General features: G+C 39.3%; 1 protein-coding gene across 1 annotated transcript in view; it reads right to left on the bottom strand.

Moving 5' to 3' along the window:
- syne2b (spectrin repeat containing, nuclear envelope 2b) overlaps positions 1-18,916 on the bottom strand; it is a 112,693-nt gene that overhangs the window by 76,393 nt on the left and 17,384 nt on the right. The window contains 32 exon segments of the mRNA XM_083540557.1: positions 334-5,547; positions 5,723-5,800; positions 6,686-6,859; positions 6,954-7,095; positions 7,185-7,321; positions 7,399-7,743; positions 7,982-8,146; positions 8,236-8,551; positions 8,767-8,945; positions 9,080-9,418; positions 9,507-9,836; positions 10,017-10,337; positions 10,421-10,750; positions 10,843-11,122; positions 11,475-11,582; positions 11,669-11,874; positions 12,021-12,133; positions 12,282-12,492; positions 12,820-13,023; positions 13,135-13,236; positions 13,335-13,502; positions 13,589-13,747; positions 14,183-14,333; positions 15,003-15,158; positions 15,344-15,939; positions 16,045-16,195; positions 16,560-16,705; positions 17,280-17,403; positions 17,650-17,729; positions 17,860-17,938; positions 18,046-18,239; positions 18,757-18,882. Of these exon segments, the coding sequence (XP_083396683.1) occupies positions 334-5,547; positions 5,723-5,800; positions 6,686-6,859; positions 6,954-7,095; positions 7,185-7,321; positions 7,399-7,743; positions 7,982-8,146; positions 8,236-8,551; positions 8,767-8,945; positions 9,080-9,418; positions 9,507-9,836; positions 10,017-10,337; positions 10,421-10,750; positions 10,843-11,122; positions 11,475-11,582; positions 11,669-11,874; positions 12,021-12,133; positions 12,282-12,492; positions 12,820-13,023; positions 13,135-13,236; positions 13,335-13,502; positions 13,589-13,747; positions 14,183-14,333; positions 15,003-15,158; positions 15,344-15,939; positions 16,045-16,195; positions 16,560-16,705; positions 17,280-17,403; positions 17,650-17,729; positions 17,860-17,938; positions 18,046-18,239; positions 18,757-18,882 (11,424 nt within the window).

Below are 18,916 nucleotides of genomic sequence, written 5' to 3'. Positions count from 1 at the left end.
TTGGTTAGTCAATAAACAGAAATTATTCAAGACTTTTAAATGTCAGATATTGCGGTTAGAAAAAAAAGAGAAAAAAATGGAATTAATGGAAGGAAAGATATTCTCTCTCTCAAATTTTCCTATGTGCACAAATATCTTCATCTATCCCTGACTTCTGCCAATTTCCAGCATCTCACATATCCTTTTTTTTATCCTGGTAAAGTCTTATGTCTTATGCTATCTTAATGCCATAATATCCATTGTAATCCTCATGCAGACGAAGTGCACCGTGCAACAAAGACCAAACTCATACGCAATTCTTTCAAATACACACAACATGCAATTTTCTGTTACCTCAACCAAATTCAGGCTTTCAGGTTCAGTGAAGTCCTCTGTAGACACCATTCCCAAAGCAGAGGAGAGCTTTTTCTCAGGCTGTTCATCGTCTTGTTTAATCACTGGTTGAACTTCAAGTGTTTTTTCTACATCACTAATCGGTATGGTTGGTTCGACTGGTGACTCTTCTACTTGAACAGAAATTTTATCTAGATTGGTTATGGTTGTGTCCTTCTTTTGGTCTGTTGGTGTAGTTTGTTTGGGTAGAGATTCTTTAGGCTCTGTGCTAACAGATGTTACTTTGATACTTTCATGCTCTACTTCATTATCACGGTCACTTGGTGAGGGTTCAATTAGACCCTCATGGACATCAGATTTAGAAACTTCATCACTCTTAATTTCGCTTTCTGTTCTTGTCAAAGGTGTGGATTGTTTCAGAGTTGCCTGATATTTCTCCTGAGAATTAAAAACTACTGAAGAAAGGCCACTTTCAGGTTGGCTTGCTACTTGTTCCACTTGAAGAATTGGTTTTTCAAGGTCCTCCATATCAGCATTCTCTTGCATCTCTTGTTTCCTCAGTGTTTCCTCTATACCTTGGGTTTCATCAAGAATGGAAATGCCAATTTCAGCTTGACTTGCTTTGCATTCCACCAGAGGAGCAGTCTTGTCCAGATAAGTGTTACCTGAGAATTCATCCTTTGTTTGATTAGGTTCTATTTCATCTATGTTTCTGAAATCTCTTGTGCATGTCAGAGGTGTGGGCAGTGTTTCCTCTACTTCTTGGGGTTTATCAACAAAAGAGGAGTCACTTTCAGCTTGGTTTAATTCTTGGCCCACCGAAATAGTCGGTTTAACAAGAATCTCCAGGTTCTTTTGTGTCCTGGTTGTGTCCAGATCAGTGTTACACTCTATTTCTTTAGGGACTATATCAGCAACATTTTGGGTAACATCTTGGGTTTTATCAACGTTGGAAATGCCACCTTCAGCTTGACTTGCTTTGGGGCCCATTAAAGGAGCTGATTTTAGAATATCCACATCAGCACGATCTTGTGTTGCAGTGTTGGCCAAATCAGTGTTACTTGACAATTCAACTTCTGTCTGCTCAGGTAATATTACATGCATGTTTCTGCTGTCTCTTCTGTATGTCGGAGATGTGGGCTTTTCCAGAGTTTCCTCTGTTTCTTGAAGTTTATCAACCAAAGTGGTGATACTTTCAGCATGGTTTATTTCTTGTCCCAATGAAGTAGTTGATTTAACAAGAACCTCCATATCAGGATTCTCTTGTGTCCTGGTCATATCTAAAACGCCATTATCCTCTTTTTCTCTAGGTACAATTTCAGCAACATTTCTGCTAGCTCTCCTGCGTGTCGGAGGTGTGAGTTTCACTGGTGTATCCTCTGCCAGAGCTGGTTTTATGAGAGCTTCTTCAGCATCTCTGGCTTGTGTTTCCAAATCACTGGTGACAGAAATATTTTTAGCCATGGAGTCATTCATAGTTCTGCTATCTCTCCTTCTCGTTGGGGGTGTGGGTTTTTCCAATGTCTCATCTATATCTTGGGGTTTGAAAAACAATGAAATAACATTACTTTCATTTTCAATTTGTTTCCCTTTAATTGGTTTAATATGTGTCTCTTCAGGAACTTTCTCCAAATTGCTGCTGCTAGATGTTTTGCTGACCATGTCAATCAAATTTCTGTTCTCTTGCCTTCTTGTTGGAGGTGTGGGTTTCACCAAAGTCTCCTTCATTCCTTGTGTTTTAGAAACCAGTAAATAGTCACTTTCAGCTGAGCTTGTTTTTCGTCTCACTGGTGGAGTTGGTTTAATAAGGAGCTCCTCAAGGGATTTCTCTTGTGTCATTGAATTCTCCAAGTCAGTGCTGCTTGAAATTTTGATGGCTCCTGTATCACTCACATTTCTGCTGTCTCTCTTTCTTGTTGGAGGTGAGGGTTTCACTAAAGTTTTCTCTGTGTCTTTAATGAAAACAAACGAGAAGTCACTTTCAGCTCGACTTGTTTTTCTTCTTACTGGTGGAGTTGGTTTAACGAGAGTATCTTCAACAGCTCTTTCTGGTGTCACCAAAGTCAGATTCTCCAAACTACAAAAAGAAATTCTACTGGCTTTTATATCTCCACTATTTCTCCTTCTTATTGGTGGTGTGGGCTTCAACAGTGTAGCCTCCATTTCTTGAGCTTTTGACTTATCTGAAATTAAAGTACTTTCAAAGTGACTTGCTTTCCATCTTACTGGTGGAGATGGTGTTGGAAGAGGCTCTGTATGATCTTTCTCCTGTGCTCCTGTCTTCTCCAAATCAGTGCTGCTGGAAAGCTTGCTGGATAAATTGTCACTCACATTTCTGCTACTTCTCCTACTTGCTAGAGGTGTGGGTTTGACTACATTCTCCACCACCTCTTGGATTTTGGAAAGAAGAGAAATGGAGTCGTTTTCAGTTTGACTTGACACTTTTCGTCTCACTGGTGGAGTCGGTTTAATAAGTGTCTCCTCAGGAGCTTTCTCTTGAGTCACTATCATTCCCATATCAGTGCTGCCAGACATTTTCCTGGCTAGTTCTTCATAGGCCACATCACTAAAATTTGTACTCTCTCTCCTTCTTGTTGGAGGTGTGGGTTTCACCAATGTCTCCTCCATTTCTAGGATTTGACTTGCTCGACTTCCTTTTCTTCTTACTGGTGGGGTTGGTTTTACAAAAAGTTCCTCAACAGCTCTTCCTTGCCTAAATTTGCTCTCGAATTCAGTGCTCTTAGAAATCCGACTGTCCATTTCTTTACATTCTATGTCTCTTTTACTGCTGACATCTTTTTTCTGTGTTAGAGGTGTGGGTTCCAAATGTATATCTTTTGCACCTTCGGGTTTAGAAAGCAGTGGGGAGATGAAAGCACTTTCATCTAGGCTTGATTTGCGCCTCACTGGTGGAGTTGGCTTTTCAAGAGACTCCTCAACATCCATCTCTTTTGTCCTTGTTTTGTCCAAATCACTGCTTCCTGACACTGATTCAGTCTCAGTCCTGCTATCTCTCTTTCTTGTAGGAGGTGTGGGTTTCGCCAAAGTCTCCTGAACCTCCTGGATTTTTGAGACCACTGTTGTGCTATCACTTTCAGCTTGTCTTACCTTTAGCCTCAATGGTGGAGTTGGGTTTACAAGATTCTCAACAGCTGTTGTGTTGCCCGTCTCCTCCAGATAAAATTGTTGATCCTCTATCTTCTCTTTTTGTTTTCTCTCAGGTGGGGTTGGGAAATCAAGATCCAGAGACACTGTTTCATCTGTTAACCTTTCCTTATATCTTCTGTTGGGTGGAGTTGGAATAACCTCTGGATGGGTTTCTTCAGATAGGCATTGTTGACTATGTGAAACAGGAATAATTTCTTCTTCAAACTGGGCCTCTGAACTTTGACTTTCCTTAGATTGCCTGCTTAGTTTTGTTGGTTTAGTCTCACCTTTCTCTGTTGTCTTTTGGATGCTCTCAACTTCCAGAATCACCTTATCCACAATTTTCTCTACTTCATTTTTGGCACTGAAGGATAAATTCTCTGGTTTCCTTCTACTTGGCGGAACTGGCAACGTTTCTATGATCTCTAAAGTTTTAGACTCGTTCAGAGCATTCGATTCTATTCTCTTGCCGTCTCCTTGTGCAACAGGTTCTGTAATTTCAAGCTTGTAAACATCTGTTACTACTTCGCAAGGTTTACTTGTGGCAGCATTCAGTCCTGGCATGTATGCCTCAGCAGCTGGCTCTTGGCATATTTCTAGTCCTTCTCGTCTTTCCAGTATGACGTATCTTCGTTGGGTCTCTCGAGGGCCATTATTCAAAGTGCAGTGTTCAAGAGGATCCATCGCTCTCTGAACCTCCGTTGGACCATTGGTTGTTGTCCAGGTTCCTTCTCTCTCAGCATGCGTGGTATTTAGTTCAGTGCTTCTGGTTAAGATGTGGATTTCAGATGTTTGCCCAGAAAGTACTTCAGTTTGTAAATCAACATTTTCATCAGAGAGTTGACTTGATTTAGTGTCAACAGCATTTCCAGAATCATCCAGCTCTTGTTGATCCAGAGAGCTCGGACTGTCAGATTCTTTTCTCATTTTATCAAATGTAGCCAACCGTTCCACTTGTTGAGAAAACACGGTATCAAATCCAGTGTCTGCAGCTGAAACAACGCTCCCTACGTTACGGTTAGTTAAGTCAGGGACCTCGGTGGTATGAATATGTACCGTGTCTCTATCAAGAATTAATGCAGCTATTTTCTTTTTTGCCATTTTTTCATCCTCACAGCTATCAGAAGCTATCTTATGTGCTTTTTCAACTGCATCCGATTCTTTGTAAAGACTTTGTGCAAATATTGCCCTCTTGTTGCTTTCAATTGATTCCTGAGATTTTACTTCCACAGATGTCCCGTCATCATGGAGTTCTCCACAGAAGGCAGATTGTATCTTCTCTATTCCCTTCATCGCCATTTCAAATTTTCCTTCATCTTTTGTTAGACCAATGCCAGATTCATCAACTTCAGCTACTATGTCAGACTGCACAGCAAAAGCTGTGGTAGACAAACCATCTGTATTAAGTTTACTTTGGTCAAAATGTAGTGCTGTCAGTGACCAGTCTACTGTGGTAAAATCGATCTCCTCTGAAAATATACTTAGTTTTGTAGAAAGACTGTCTGTGCAAACAGGGGCGTTCAGTGGAAGTGCTCTTTCCTCTAACTCTTCAGATGGTTTTGCTTTTTCTGTGGCAGATTCCAAATCCTGAATGTCAGCATAAATTGACTGAGTGTCTGCTCTGAGACTTTCAGATTTAGCAACATCAATGGGTTCATCAAGTTGAGAGGTCAGAGTCACTGTTGTGTTTGGAAAATCGTCTGTTCTGATTTCAGACCTGTATTCATCTACTGCAGACACCAGCAGGGGTTCTGCAGTGGGAGATTCTGTCAACAAGTATTCATTAGATGTCTCCTTACTGACTCCTGATTTACGTTTAGGAGTAGTCAGAGTGTCATCTGCCTGATTATCAGATATAAGAACAAATGGCATGATAGTTTTGAGTGGCAGGAACCTTTTTAATGGGGTATCTTCGATAACTGACATTGCATCTCTGTCCATTTTCATTTCAATGGGCTGAACCACTGAGCCACTGGTCAGTGGAGCAGAGGAAATATCTTGAGGCTCTGACCAATCATGCACAACCTTTGTTGTAGTGTTGAGTGTGCTGGGCCATTCACAGGAAACCTGCTATGATGCCATGACAAAGACAATTCCTTAAAACACAAACTAAAATGACCCTGAACTAGGCAAGTCTAGAACTAAGAATTAATGACTAGAACCCAAAATGTCATAACATTCTACAATAGGTTTGGTAAAATAAGATTTTAAATGTGTTTTAATGTTAAAATTCCAGTTTTACCTCTGAGAATGAATGACTGGTTTGTGTTTCCAGTGACAACATATGGGCTTTAGTTTCCATCCGCTCTTCCTCAAGATCCTGAGTCAAAAAAAGTCAAATTGGTAAATTACACACACACAATGATAAAGTTGCTATTATGAATTAGTCGAAAAAGACTGATAAAATACATGTTTAATTCATTATCCATGATACCTTGTGTCTAATCTATCTATCTATCTATCTATCTATCTATCTATCTATCTATCTATCTATCTATCTATCTATCTATCTAAAAGTAGATACAGATCTGTGCATAAATTTTGGATTTATTTCTTCTTATTTCTACAATGTCCACTGTAATATGTCTATTTACACAATTGTATACACACTGATGTCATACATCAATTAATAATTTCTATACACATATTGTAATGCAGTACCATAACATGCACATTTACAGTATCTTTGACTGTGCAATATGTGCAATAAGCTGGGAGAATACACTTTCTGTGATTTAAAATTGTTTACAATGTAATGTACTAATTAACGTTACAATGTATTACATTACTGATCACAGATTATATATATGACATTATAAAGTCATCAAATTATTTGTAATAAATTGTCTGCAACTATAAGTACAGATGAGCATTTATACAAGTTAATACGATATTATGAATGACATAACACATTATGGCAATCTGTGGTGCAGTACTGTTATATTTACAGAATATGAATAGATATTTTAATGTTTACAAACCAAACATTGTGAAATTACATACATCCATATCTACACATGGTGTAAAGTATGCTATGCAAGACATTCTAATGAATTTAAACCTGTTATGCAGACACTATAGTGCATGCAACTGCAAATACATATGAGCATTTTTATACAAGTGTATTCAAGGAATTCTAATGTATACTACTCATAATTCATTTCATACAGCCGATTCTTAATTCAAACTTAATTCAAATGTTCACCTGCAGCCTCTGCCGAAGTTGAACAATGAGTGTATCTGCATCCTTTAATGCATTTGAGCCGTCCCTCTCCAGCTTGTCGTTAAGTTCGTGACCCAGACAATCCATTAGCAGCTGCTTATGTGAGAGTGCCTCCTGGAGGTTCTTATGCAGCACTGCACCATTCTCTATCATCTCCTAAGGAAAAAAAATACAGCAATGTGGTATTGTTTTTTTTAAATCTGGGACATATGCAGAAGTGTAGTATAGAGCACACACTGCATACACAAACCTGAATGGTATAAGCCGAGTCAATAAGAGGTTGTGTGTGGGTTGAGTGAGTCCAGGAACGCAAGGCCTGCAGAGTCTCTCTCATACACTGAACTGTGCAATTAGCACACTCGTTCTGTCTGTCAGATAGCTTGGACTGCAATCTAAAAGTGTGTAAAAAAAAAATCATTTACGTTTCTTTACTACATTTAAAAAAGATTTAATAAGACGACTGAAAAATTGATTCTGGTACCTGCAGTACTGCTGGGCGACAGTGTCAATAAGAGAAACTATATTAGAAGGAAGAACCTCCTCAGAGGGAACCATATGCATAGCCTGGCTTAGATCACGAACTCGTCCCTCTATTTCATCAAGCTCCTTCTTGCAGGACTACGAAAAAGCAATAGAGGTGAGACTGCTGGCAAAAGGTTTAATTTTAATATTAAAAAAATATATATTTTCTTCACCTTCAGGATATTCCAGTTTTCCTGTAGTTGGCTGTGATTCTTGTATTCTTCACCAAATCCTTGACATTCCTGTGCTCGGAGATCATTCAGAATGCACTCAGCCTGGGCTCTGAGATGATCTGCTCTTTCGCTGATCTTCAATTCAATGCTAGCCAATCTAGTCTCACACACAATGAGCCTCTCCTTTATTTCCATCTTGGAGGCGGCACAAAGGTCATGGAGGTGGCTGGTTTCTAAAGTCAGGGCATCACGACCCCCTGGAGTGCACAAGTTAATCAGAGCATCTTTAGCCCTGTCTAGCTCTTTCATCTCTCTCTCCTCCCTCTCCACTGTCTGAAGAAGAGCCTGAAGACAAAGAATCATTACAGAAAATCCTTTATTACCCACAATGCCATTTGGCTACAAGTTGTCAATTATGGTTAACACATATTAACTGACAATGATAACAGAAGCTACATATATATGATTGATATGATATGAGGTGCTTGAGGAACAGCAGCATGCAACTGACAGATACAACATTGTTAGGGGAAAACTCAAGTATATTTAAAGATTTGTGGCATAACGTAAATTTTTCACAAACCTTTAAAGTGCTAATAGACTCCTGTAACCCATGACGATCATTAGGCAGAGTTACAAAACCTTTGACTTGCTCCCTCAGCCAGTCCTGAGCAGCACTGTGCTGCTCCACCAGCTGAATGCAGTTTCTTTCAGTGTCAATGCCCTCCTCTAGGTTCTTACAGAATTCCTGTACATACAAACACAACAGCCGAGTGTTTTCAGTGAGGGATTAGTTTAGCATCTTATTGGCTCTCTATGATCTTTCATAAATATTACCATTAAGTCTTTAATTAACCCAGAGATACACTCCTCCATGGCTGCCCAAGACGGATCTGTCCAGCTTGGGTCCCGTGTGAGCTGGCTCATCTCACGGCCCAGGGCTCTGAGAGCAGACAGGGTGGGACTCAGAGACCTTGCCTTGTCCAGAAAAGCCATAGCCTGTTCTACTGCATGTCTGCGGTCCCCTAACCCTGGCCAGGGAAAGTGGCGGGGCAGTGCAGCCGCCTGCTCCTTCAGCTGCTCCACACGACACTGGGTTTGCTGTCTTTGGCACTGACACGAAACCAGGCGTTCCACCACGTTCTTCAAGAGACTGCAAAGGGGAAAGTGTTATTGTTAATATCTAAAATTCATCTTTTTTTCCTAAAGATCATTTCAAGAAGCACATTAAGGTTTTTTTTATTTACTCAGATTTCTATTTGAAACAAGTATTATGAAGGTTTGAATACGATTTTACTGTGCTTTGATGTAAAAAATATTTGTAATAATATATGTATTTAATACTATTAATTCTTTATGCTTGGAGACCTGTATAGCTCTTGAGCATTCTGGAGAACTACTTTCCATTCTTCCTCTAACAACTTGAGGTCTTGCACCAACGCGCGTCTGGCTTGTACATCAAGATCTTCCCGGCCACACAGGCTCTCCGTTTTTCTTTTAAGGGAGGACATCTTGCCGTTTCCTTCAACTCGAAGGGTCAGAACAGCCTAAGAGTTATTAGAAATATAACATTTAACATCATAAAAATAACTGAGACACAGGTGACAGGTTTGTTCATCATTTAGAGTGTTTTCTCTATGAGCAGTTTGATTGAGACATATCCAGTGTTTTGGGAACTCACTTGAGTTTTTTTGAGCCTTTCCTCTATTTGCTCTTGGGTCCCATGAGTGCTTTTGCCCACTGAAACCAAGTCTTGCTTTAACTCTTCAACCCAGGATTTTATATTTTTTTCCTCAACATGGAAATTTTGAAGGTCTCTGGAGAGAGAATCCTGGACCTGAGCCTGATTTTGGCACTCATGGGCAATTTCCATCAGCATTCTCAGTCTCTCCTGAACATCTTTAAGGGTCTGCTGGATGAATTCCCTCCTGCTTTCATCCAGCTTTTTGCACAGATTCTCTCCATTATCTTTCAGAGCAGATATTTTCAGCTCTGCTTCTGGTTGTAAGTTCAGAATGGTCTAAAGAATTAAATAAAAGCAATTAGTGCAATACTTCCTAAAATATCAGGGTTAGGGTTGTATCAATAATTAATCAATTGTACATTACCTGTGATATAACAAGTATTTCATGTGGAGGAGCATTTCTGTCCAGTGATTCAAGTTTCTCCTGCAGCTCTTTGAGCCAGGTTTGAAATATTTCTTCTTGTGAATTAAAATCCCGAAGCTCCTTGTCAAGAGCGACCCGGGTTTCTGCTTCGTTCCTCAGAATTTGTGCAAGATCAAGCACTTCTCTCCACTCTTGCTCTAAGGCTCTCTGTGTTTGCTGGATGGACCGCCTACTGTCTTCTTTAAACCCCTCACGAATACACAAAGTCTCAACTGTGTGCTTAACAGCAGATAGTTTTGCATCACCCTCTGGACCATGGACCAATACAATCTGCATTTCAGAAAAATAAAATAAAGAAAGAAATATTTATAAGCATCTTTTTTATCTCTTTCAAGATTTTTTTTTTCCTGTACAATTTTGTTTCATGCACAGATCATGAATATAAATATATTTTAGAATAAACACAATACACAAAAGGCAGAATTAAAAAAATTAACACTTTTTTTGTACCTGAGCTTGGGTAACTATCTCCTCTGCTGGACATTCTTTATCTATGGACTGCAGGATCACTTTTAGCTTTTCAATCCAGGCTTGTGTGTTTTCTAGCTGATCTTGAAAGCTCTCTAATTCTTTGGAGAGAGATTCTTCACGGTTGATCTCGTTGGTCATCTCCTGCGCAGTTTGCAGAACTCTTAACCACTCCACCTCTAACTCTTTATGGCTTTGTTCAATGCTCCGTTTCTTCCTCTCATCGTGAGTGTATATGCTCTCTCCCTTTTTTCTGAGAGTTATCAATTTTGAATCGCCTTCATCTTTCAGACTCAGGACTTCCTGAATAAAATGTAGACAAGATCAATTTGAAATCTTCAAATCTTCAGTCACCCTATGACCTCACACTATGTACCTGTACCTACCTGTAGCTTGTTATGTCTTTCCTGTATTGAAGAGTCTTCATCCAGAAAGTCAAGCGTTCTCATTTGTTCATCTATCCATGACCGGGTATTTTTCTCTTCCTCTTGGAGAGCTTCTAGTTCCTTTAAGAGTTTTTGTTGGAAATCAGACTGAGCCTTAAGCTGCTGTGCCAAATCCACAACTCGTCTCCACTCGTCATCTATATTTTTCAGGATCCAGATAAGATCCTGCCGTACGCTTTCCTCCATCTCTTCATGAGAACACAAGCTCTCACCATCCATTGCCAAAGCTGCCATCTTGGACTCACCCTCAACACGTAGATCTAAAACAGCCTAACACAACACAACATGAAACTATCTACATGCTCAGAGATTTTAAACAGATGCTGGACCTCAGATATCTATTATAATATTTATGTTTATACCTGAATCTTTAGGAGATTTTCCTCTGTTAGACTGTCTTTGTCTAACGATTCCAGACTCTGTTTTAGGGTTTTCAACCACGCCTTGGTCTTTTCCTCCTTAACATGGAATATTTCTACCTCCTTCTCCAAGGATTTATAGATTTGAGATTGATTCTCCAAACGGATTCCAAGACTGTGGTACTGGTCCACCAGGGATTCTCCGTCTCTTAAAACAGGGTCTCTTCGTAAACCTTTTAGTCTCACCGAAGCTAGCAAATCACTGAATGCTTCAAAGCGTCCGCTAGACAGTAAAGAAATATGGTATAAAGTAACAAGAATTTCATTAATACCATTTATCTAATCAAGAACATTTCAGAAATATTATGTTGCTGTGTTGATGTAACAGTTGTAAATGTGCAGATATACAGAAAGGTCAATTCATGTGAATTGGCTTGAAAAAGCCAATGTTTATGTTCATAAGTTTTTTGTTGCTTTCTTTTTTTTACATGCTGTAGAACATCTTCCTGATATTTTTTAGACAACAGTTTGCTATAAATAGTTTGCTTGCATGTGTAAAGATTCATATAGACAATTTATTTTGTAGTCATAAATATGAGTATAACTAGACATAAATAAATTTGGAAAGCACTTGCCTTTCCTTAAGAAAATTCTCATAGACTTGTCTCAGCTCTTCCCTTTGCCCTGGTAGTGTCTCTCTCTGCCACAACCATTCTTGAAAAAATTCATGTTCTAGTTGCAAGCTATAAAAAAAAAAAAAAAAGGAACTTTATAGCATTTTTAGTTTATGGAATGATTAAATGACTGACAAAAATGGTACGAATTTGACCTGTTGAGCTTGATAAGCATGTCCTCCAGCTGTTTATGTCGACCTTGGCAGTGAGCTCGAAGTGTGGTGAGCTCACCCTCTTGTTCCTGTTGCCAGACACAAAGTTCAGCCTGGGTTTCAGCAGGGACTTCCTCCTGACCTTTCTTCTCTAACGCCTTCTTGACCTGGACAAGTCGCTGTTCACCTTCTTCAGAAGCAAGAAAATCCTACACGTAACACAAGTGAAATAATATTTTTTACATTTCACAGTACCGATCTTGAACCTGGATGTGTTAGACAATGCGAATTCATTTTCTAAAACAGCACATCTGACCAAAGTTCCAGCTGTAAAATAAATCATAGCTTTGCTTACTTGAAGTCTCTGCATGGAAGCCTCCACATCCTCCCTCGTTTCTGGGTTCTCAAAACACTCATTGACAGCAAGCTGGGCATCCTGTAGCCAGTCCTCAAACTTCTGGCACTCAGCTGATAAAAAAAGACAGTTAAAATAAGGGAAAAAAAAAGAAAAATACCAGGCACTCAAAAAAAATAAAAAAATAAAAAAATAATAATAATAATAATGATAAAAATTTTTATTAATAATAATAATAATAATAATAACAACAACATACACCTTTAATTGACTGGACAAGAAAGTTTTTCTCTCCCAGTTCTTTTTTCTGATTAATGAGCTCCCAAGTCACTGCAATGTTGTCTTTGAGGCGCTTGCTCTTATTGGATGGTTCCTCCAGAGCATGTGGTACAGTGACACTGGACATGAGCTCGACTTCCTTCATCAAAGAGTCAGCCTCTTCCTCTTGATCTAGCAACTGATCAGAAAGATCCTACAGAGAGTTTCACACAGTAACTGTCATTGGTTAGGGCTTCTAATTTTCCATCCAAATAAATTGATCTTTGAAAACGAAAAGACATTTGGCGACAATTTAAATTCTCAAAAACGTGTCACGTGAATGTTTTCAAAGTTGTCACTGATTTAAAGGATATAGAGAGCACATGAATGTAACACCACCAAAATGGCGTTTGGACTGGTAACCTAAACCAGCACGCATAGAAAAGACAGCTGGCATGTGAATATGTTAATTATACAAACCCACATAAGTATTGCTGGTCTATTTGTATATAATTATTTATTCATATATTTAAAGTAATACCTGCAGATGTTGCTGCAGCAGATCTTTGTTGTCAGCACTGAGAATTCTAACTGAGGAGTGTATTCGCTGGATGGCTGTTTGACAGGCGTCAATCCTCTGAAGAAGGTGTGCTCGGACGCTCAGCAGCTCTTGGAAGACTTCAGTGCAGCTGTCAAAGAGCTCCTTTACCTGCTCCAACTTTTTCTTAAGGGCAGTCTCCATAACCTGAATCAGGAAAGAAAATTGATAGGTGGTGAGAAAAGACCTTGGAGGACCCAAAGCAAAGGGGGAAAAAAAAAAAAAAAACATTAGGAAGCCTTTGGAAGGATGAATAACCTGTAGCTCCAGTGGAGCCTCCTTTCCCTGCAGGAGCGCCTGGATTTCCAACGACTTCCTGTGAAACTGTTCGATGCTCTGTTCATGCGTCTGGATCTCATCCTAATGCAAATGATACCCGCAATTACAATACAAACATAAGCAAATGCATTATTGTATACAATTTCTGTTGTAGCACAAACGAAAGCAGATTTTCAAACCTTCATATTGAAGACCTCTTTCTCGCTGCTGAAGGGGTGAGACTCGGAAAAAAGAACGAGTTTAACAGAAGCCCAAACCTCCACCTCTTCACCGAGCATAAGCTGCTTCTCCCAAACTTCCAGCCCCATGCATAGGCTGTCTGAATAGGTGTCTGTCTTCTCTGAGAGCTTTGTGAGTATGGGACACAAAATACAATAAGGAAAACTTGCTATGTAAACTTTAATGTCAACGATGACAGACAAGACCATCTTACATCCAGCCAGGAGTCGACCAATGCATCTGCCTCAGTTTCAAATGGAGCTTCTGAGAATTCTGGGAGTTTCATTAGTTGAGACTGCAGCTGCCTGCACACAGCCCTGAACTCCTCGATCTTTGGCCCAAGACCACTCAGGTCTTTTTTTATCCCATCAACCTGATATAAGCACAAACATATTCCATTATTGGGGTTATATAAATGTTCACACAGCCAGTTATAAATCTGGACCCACATATTTATGAATGTTAAACAAATTTATTATAGAATATAGATTGTATAATCATGATATCAGTTGGGGTCATGTTTAGCATTACCGTAATCAGTGTCACAACAGCCCAAGTGCTTAATATGCCTCACTTTGTTTTCATATTTACTCTGTACATACTGTATTGTACAGTACATTCATATATTTATATCATGTCATCTTGACATGTCTTATCCATTGCACAGTTATATTGTAATTAATATATATACCATATCTTATTACCTACTGCACCTTCTGTACATTAAATCACTCTCACTATCCTAATTGTTTAAATGTCTAAATTAGTTTTTGCAGTTTTACTGTAATGTGAATGCAGCCTGACCCACCCTGGATATGAGTCGCTGGAGGTTGTCTTTACTAATGTATGATGCTTGCTCGCTGGTAGTTTGCTCCGCCCTCTGAAGGATGTTGCCCAGGAAGGCACGACAGCTCTGAAACTTCTTTAGCAGTTCCATTAAAGTGCTGCACTGCTCTTGCCTGTCTCACACACATATCAACATTTGCCAGTTGTCAGTGAAGCTTTAATGTCACATCTCAGTAGCAATAAACCTGTCCCTATTTCCCTCCTCTTTTCACCGAAGGGTTTAAGGAGTATTTGTTAACACTCAAAAAGACCTGTTCTATGTAAGGAAGAAAATGTTTTTACCTGTTTTATGTAAGGAGGTTATTGTCACTACCTCAAATATTATTAGTGACCTACAAAAACTTTTTCCCTTGTGTTTTATTTCCTTACACCACAGCAACAACCTATCATGCTATTTATGGAAGGAGGCTCCAGTGTCGGGACTTTGTAATTGTCAGATCTAAGCAGTAACATGACAATGTGCATATTTGTGTTTATAGCTGCTACAAATGGAAATGAATATACAAGTAAATTTTTTGATTAGAAAAGTGAAACCACTGGAAAAATCCTGGAGAAATAAAACACTGCAGGATATTCTGTAGCAGTAAACACAACTCTGCTTTATCTCAAAACCAAAAAAAAAAATGCATTGATTATTTTCCAGAAACAACATGACACAGAGTGTTTCAAAGGATGTCTGTTAGCTGGTTGTTGGTATTTAAATCCCTAAATTGCAGGTAATTGCCATCCAAACAATAAACAGATTTTATGCTAGCTGTTAACTGTGCAAGTAATTGTCATACCTTTCTGCAATAGCTCGCTCTGTTGCATCCCAAACAGTCTTCAGCTCATCATGCTGCTCTGTGCTTGGAGAAAGCATTGGAGCAATTTCTCTGAAACTTTCGTACTCTGGACGCAACAAGTTCATCTGCATCTCCAGATCTGACAAGGCACGAATCCTTACAAATACACAAAACACACATGAGGCACATGCATTGTCTAATAAAACAATAAACATTGTCAGGAAGAGTCTACATACACACACACACACACACACACACACACACACACACACACACACACACACACACACACACATATATATATATATAAAAATAAATAAAACATTTGATAATACACAAACCTGTGCTGAACAGCAGGGATGGTGGGCTCCTTTAAACCCTGCTTTTCTGCAAGCCCCTGTACCTTCCTTAACTCCACCAGTAAAGTCTTCCTCCTCATCCCAAGTCCTTTACTCTGCTGTACTGTATGAAGCTCTTCTTGACAAACAATGAGCTTATCGTCAGCATCCTCTAACTTTCGCACCAGAACCACCACCATATCCAGACAGGTCACAGAGCTTCCCTCTTGCGTCACTTTCATCTGGGCTCCGCCAAGAAGCTGGTCCAACTGTGGCGCTTTATCACTCAGGCTTGCTGCTCCCTTTCTGATTAGAGCTAATTTGGACCTGCTGTCTTGCAGCACTGTCACGTCAGCACAGGGCATGGACTGCACAAACAAAACATCCTGGTCCAAAGTGCGCAGTGATACCAGAAATCGGTCTAACGCACGAGCTGCTGCTTCGCTCTTGCGCACTTGATGTCGGAGACGATCCAGGCTGGACCGGAGCTTCAGCACCAACTGGGTGAGGGGAGAGCGGTCACGTAGGTCTAGATGGCTGGGTTCCGAGTCGAACCTAGCCAGGCGGTCCATCTGCGTTTCGATACTCTCATCCAAGTCCTGCAAAGAACAAAGTTGCACAACATTCTCAGCAGATCATCAACTAAAATCCACCAGCAAGGAAAAAAGCTTTTCTTAAATCCAAGGCTTCTTCTCATTTACTACCTTAACATCTTTCAGTAGGTTTGCATTGATCAGTGTGTATCCTTTAACATCTTTGGGTTCCTTGATGAACTTGTCAAGACGTTCAGAAATCTCTGCAATGTTGTGCTCAATGGAATCCATTAACTCCAGAGCCGAGGCAAGAGAATCGACTCTGAAAGAGAAACAAAGCACAGATTGAACACTCACAGTTAAGCATCGCCTACGTAGATGATGCATGCTGCAATACTCTGATTCTAAGACTGAAATAATTTGGAATGTTGAATTTGACAGGGTTACATAAACTTTAAAGAATAGAACAGAGTTGATAGCTGTTGGAGACAATAAACACTACTGTCCACCAAAATGCAGAAGTCAGTCATTAATACTAGCGATCAGTATGTGTGTTACATACCTACCCTGCACATTAAATCCATGGATACAATAGCACTAAAGTTTATTCACTAGCCTTTATAGGAGCGTTTCTGTTACTACAAGCTGATGATGTAATGTAATGCACTAAAATATATGAAGTGCACCTCCTCTGTAGCTGTGCTCTTTGCTCCCTCCACTTGATTGTGAGCTCAGCTCGGTCCTGCTCCACCGCTCTCTCGTTGATTTGAGAACATTGCGAGCACTGCGTCTCATACTCTGACCACAAAGACTCTGTCTCATCCTGCAAGGCCTGGAGGAAGAGGTATTGCTTTTGACTCATCATAAATTGCCATATTGAGATATGAGAGTTATGCGCATTGCTACCCCCATTGCTACTGTATGAACATGTTTTCTCTAATACTATGTGAAAGTCTGTACTATTTTCATAAAAAACTTGTAGTAATTTTCAGAGAACGATTTATTTAAAAAGATTATGTAACATAATTATGTAACATTTTACTCAGATACTTTAATAGGTAAATATGTCATCCAGCTGCAAATTTCTTTTGTTTGTCAAAGCTTTGTTTTTCCAATGGTCATTTTGAAAACTGACAGGACACATGTAGATTCTAACATGTAAGCATCAACGAATTGACCAAATTAGACTGCCGTTCCTATAAAATGATAAAAATGTCATTAATACTTATAAAGCATGCTTTCTATTTCTTTTAAAGATTAAATTTTGTTGTGATGAACACCAGTCTACTCATGCCCGATTAGCTAAACGAATGTATGCGATTGGTTACATGTGTAAGCTCATGTATTAAAAAAGGCACTGGACGTGGGCTTGCCTTTTGACAACCGCTGATATATGCCAACTCTACCTTTAACTCTCTGAGCCACTTTTGCAGGTCTGTAGCCGTGGCTGATCCTGAGGGGCGATCACCTAGCATGTTCTGCTCATTCCTATTCAGCTGAGCTTGTAAGGCAAACCTGGAACTTCTGTACCTGTGTGAAAACCCCCCAGAAATGAACAAAAGACAGCGATGTGTCAATTTGATGCTCTCGTTGCAAAGATGTGTCCATAACAAATCACCCGACAGAGGTAAATTTTTCATGCCATATATTCAAAGTGACACACAGATATATAATATATAGTATGCATAATCCACCAATATTAAACAAATGTAATTGATTCACAAAAGTGTACAAATGACAACCAGAAAAAAAATCATAGGCTTCTCTTAGATTTACCTGTCCTCCTCCGTGCTTATCTGCTTTAGTATTTCTTTTTTCTCCACGGTTTTTGGCCTTTGAGCTGTGACAGGTAAAGTCTACAACACAAACACATTAAAAACTTTATATTGTACTCTGCAATATACATACTAAACACTAAAACAAACAAATATATTAGCTATACAAAGTATACATATGCATCATCAGACATTATCTGTTCACACACACCTCAGTGGTGATTTCCAGGGGTTTCTCAGAAAGGGAAGTTTTTTGCGATGATGCCTCTTTCTTCTGCTCTATAAGCACACTAAAATATAATTGAAGAGGACATTGTCACTAAAGGACCATGCAAAGTGGGAAAAAAAATCTGTAGTGTATTTTTATACATGGTTACTTGGTATGTCCTTTTCTCACCCAGAGTTTGTCAAGGTCACATCATGATCTATGCTGGACTGAGGTGGGATGGCAGCGAGTGCTGTTTCACATTCCTGGAGCTTAGCCTGTGCCTGCCTGTTGCCATCTTCTGGATTGAATGTCTCACACAGTTGCTTTAGGGCCTCCAGCTGCTGTTCAGCTGAAACTAAATTGCTCTCATAAGAGAAGCAGGCCTAGAAGTGTGGTGGCACAAACAAAGAACTTCAACAAAAGTGTCATCTGAGCTAGATTTTATTCAGTGGAGCTTAAGGTGGTAAAAATAAATAAATAAAGGCAGTCCAGGCCCCAAACTGGAATATAACAATTTGAAATTTAATTGGAAGCAAGTTTTTTAAAAATATTCAAATCTTGTTGTAGCAACAGGAACCAATCACAGCATGCCAAAGTTATTACTTTCCGATATTTAACTCAAACTCCTAGGTATTTTATTACTTTTAGAATTCTCAGCAAGCCATCCAGTTAATTAGAGTAAAAATTCTGGTTTATTTTTCATTAAAATATGCTGCTCCTTTTCTGTGAAATATTGTAAGAAGAGTTTATAGTATGTTTAAAAGCTTATATAATTATGAGTAATAATTTAGAATTTGGGCATTAAAATGAAAATGCATATTTTAGGCATAAAATGATTTGCACTATACATTTTATAAATGTAATGCTAAACTGCATACAGAACTGAAACACACAGCCTACCTCCCACTGAGTTCTGACAGACTGAGCAAATAGTTTAATGTCTCGCAACTCAGATGGGGTGCAGAAAGCCTCCATCGCTTGTACAGCTCCCAGGAATTCATTGAGAAGCTTAACATCCAATGATTCCTGAAAACATTTAGAAATTTTAAATATAGATATA

Source organism: Silurus aristotelis (assembly GCF_946808225.1).
Source record: "Silurus aristotelis genome assembly, chromosome: 4".
Lineage (NCBI taxonomy): Eukaryota > Metazoa > Chordata > Actinopteri > Siluriformes > Siluridae > Silurus > Silurus aristotelis.
Note: the sequence above shows the minus strand (reverse complement) of the source record. Positions and strands in the feature narration are given on the sequence as shown.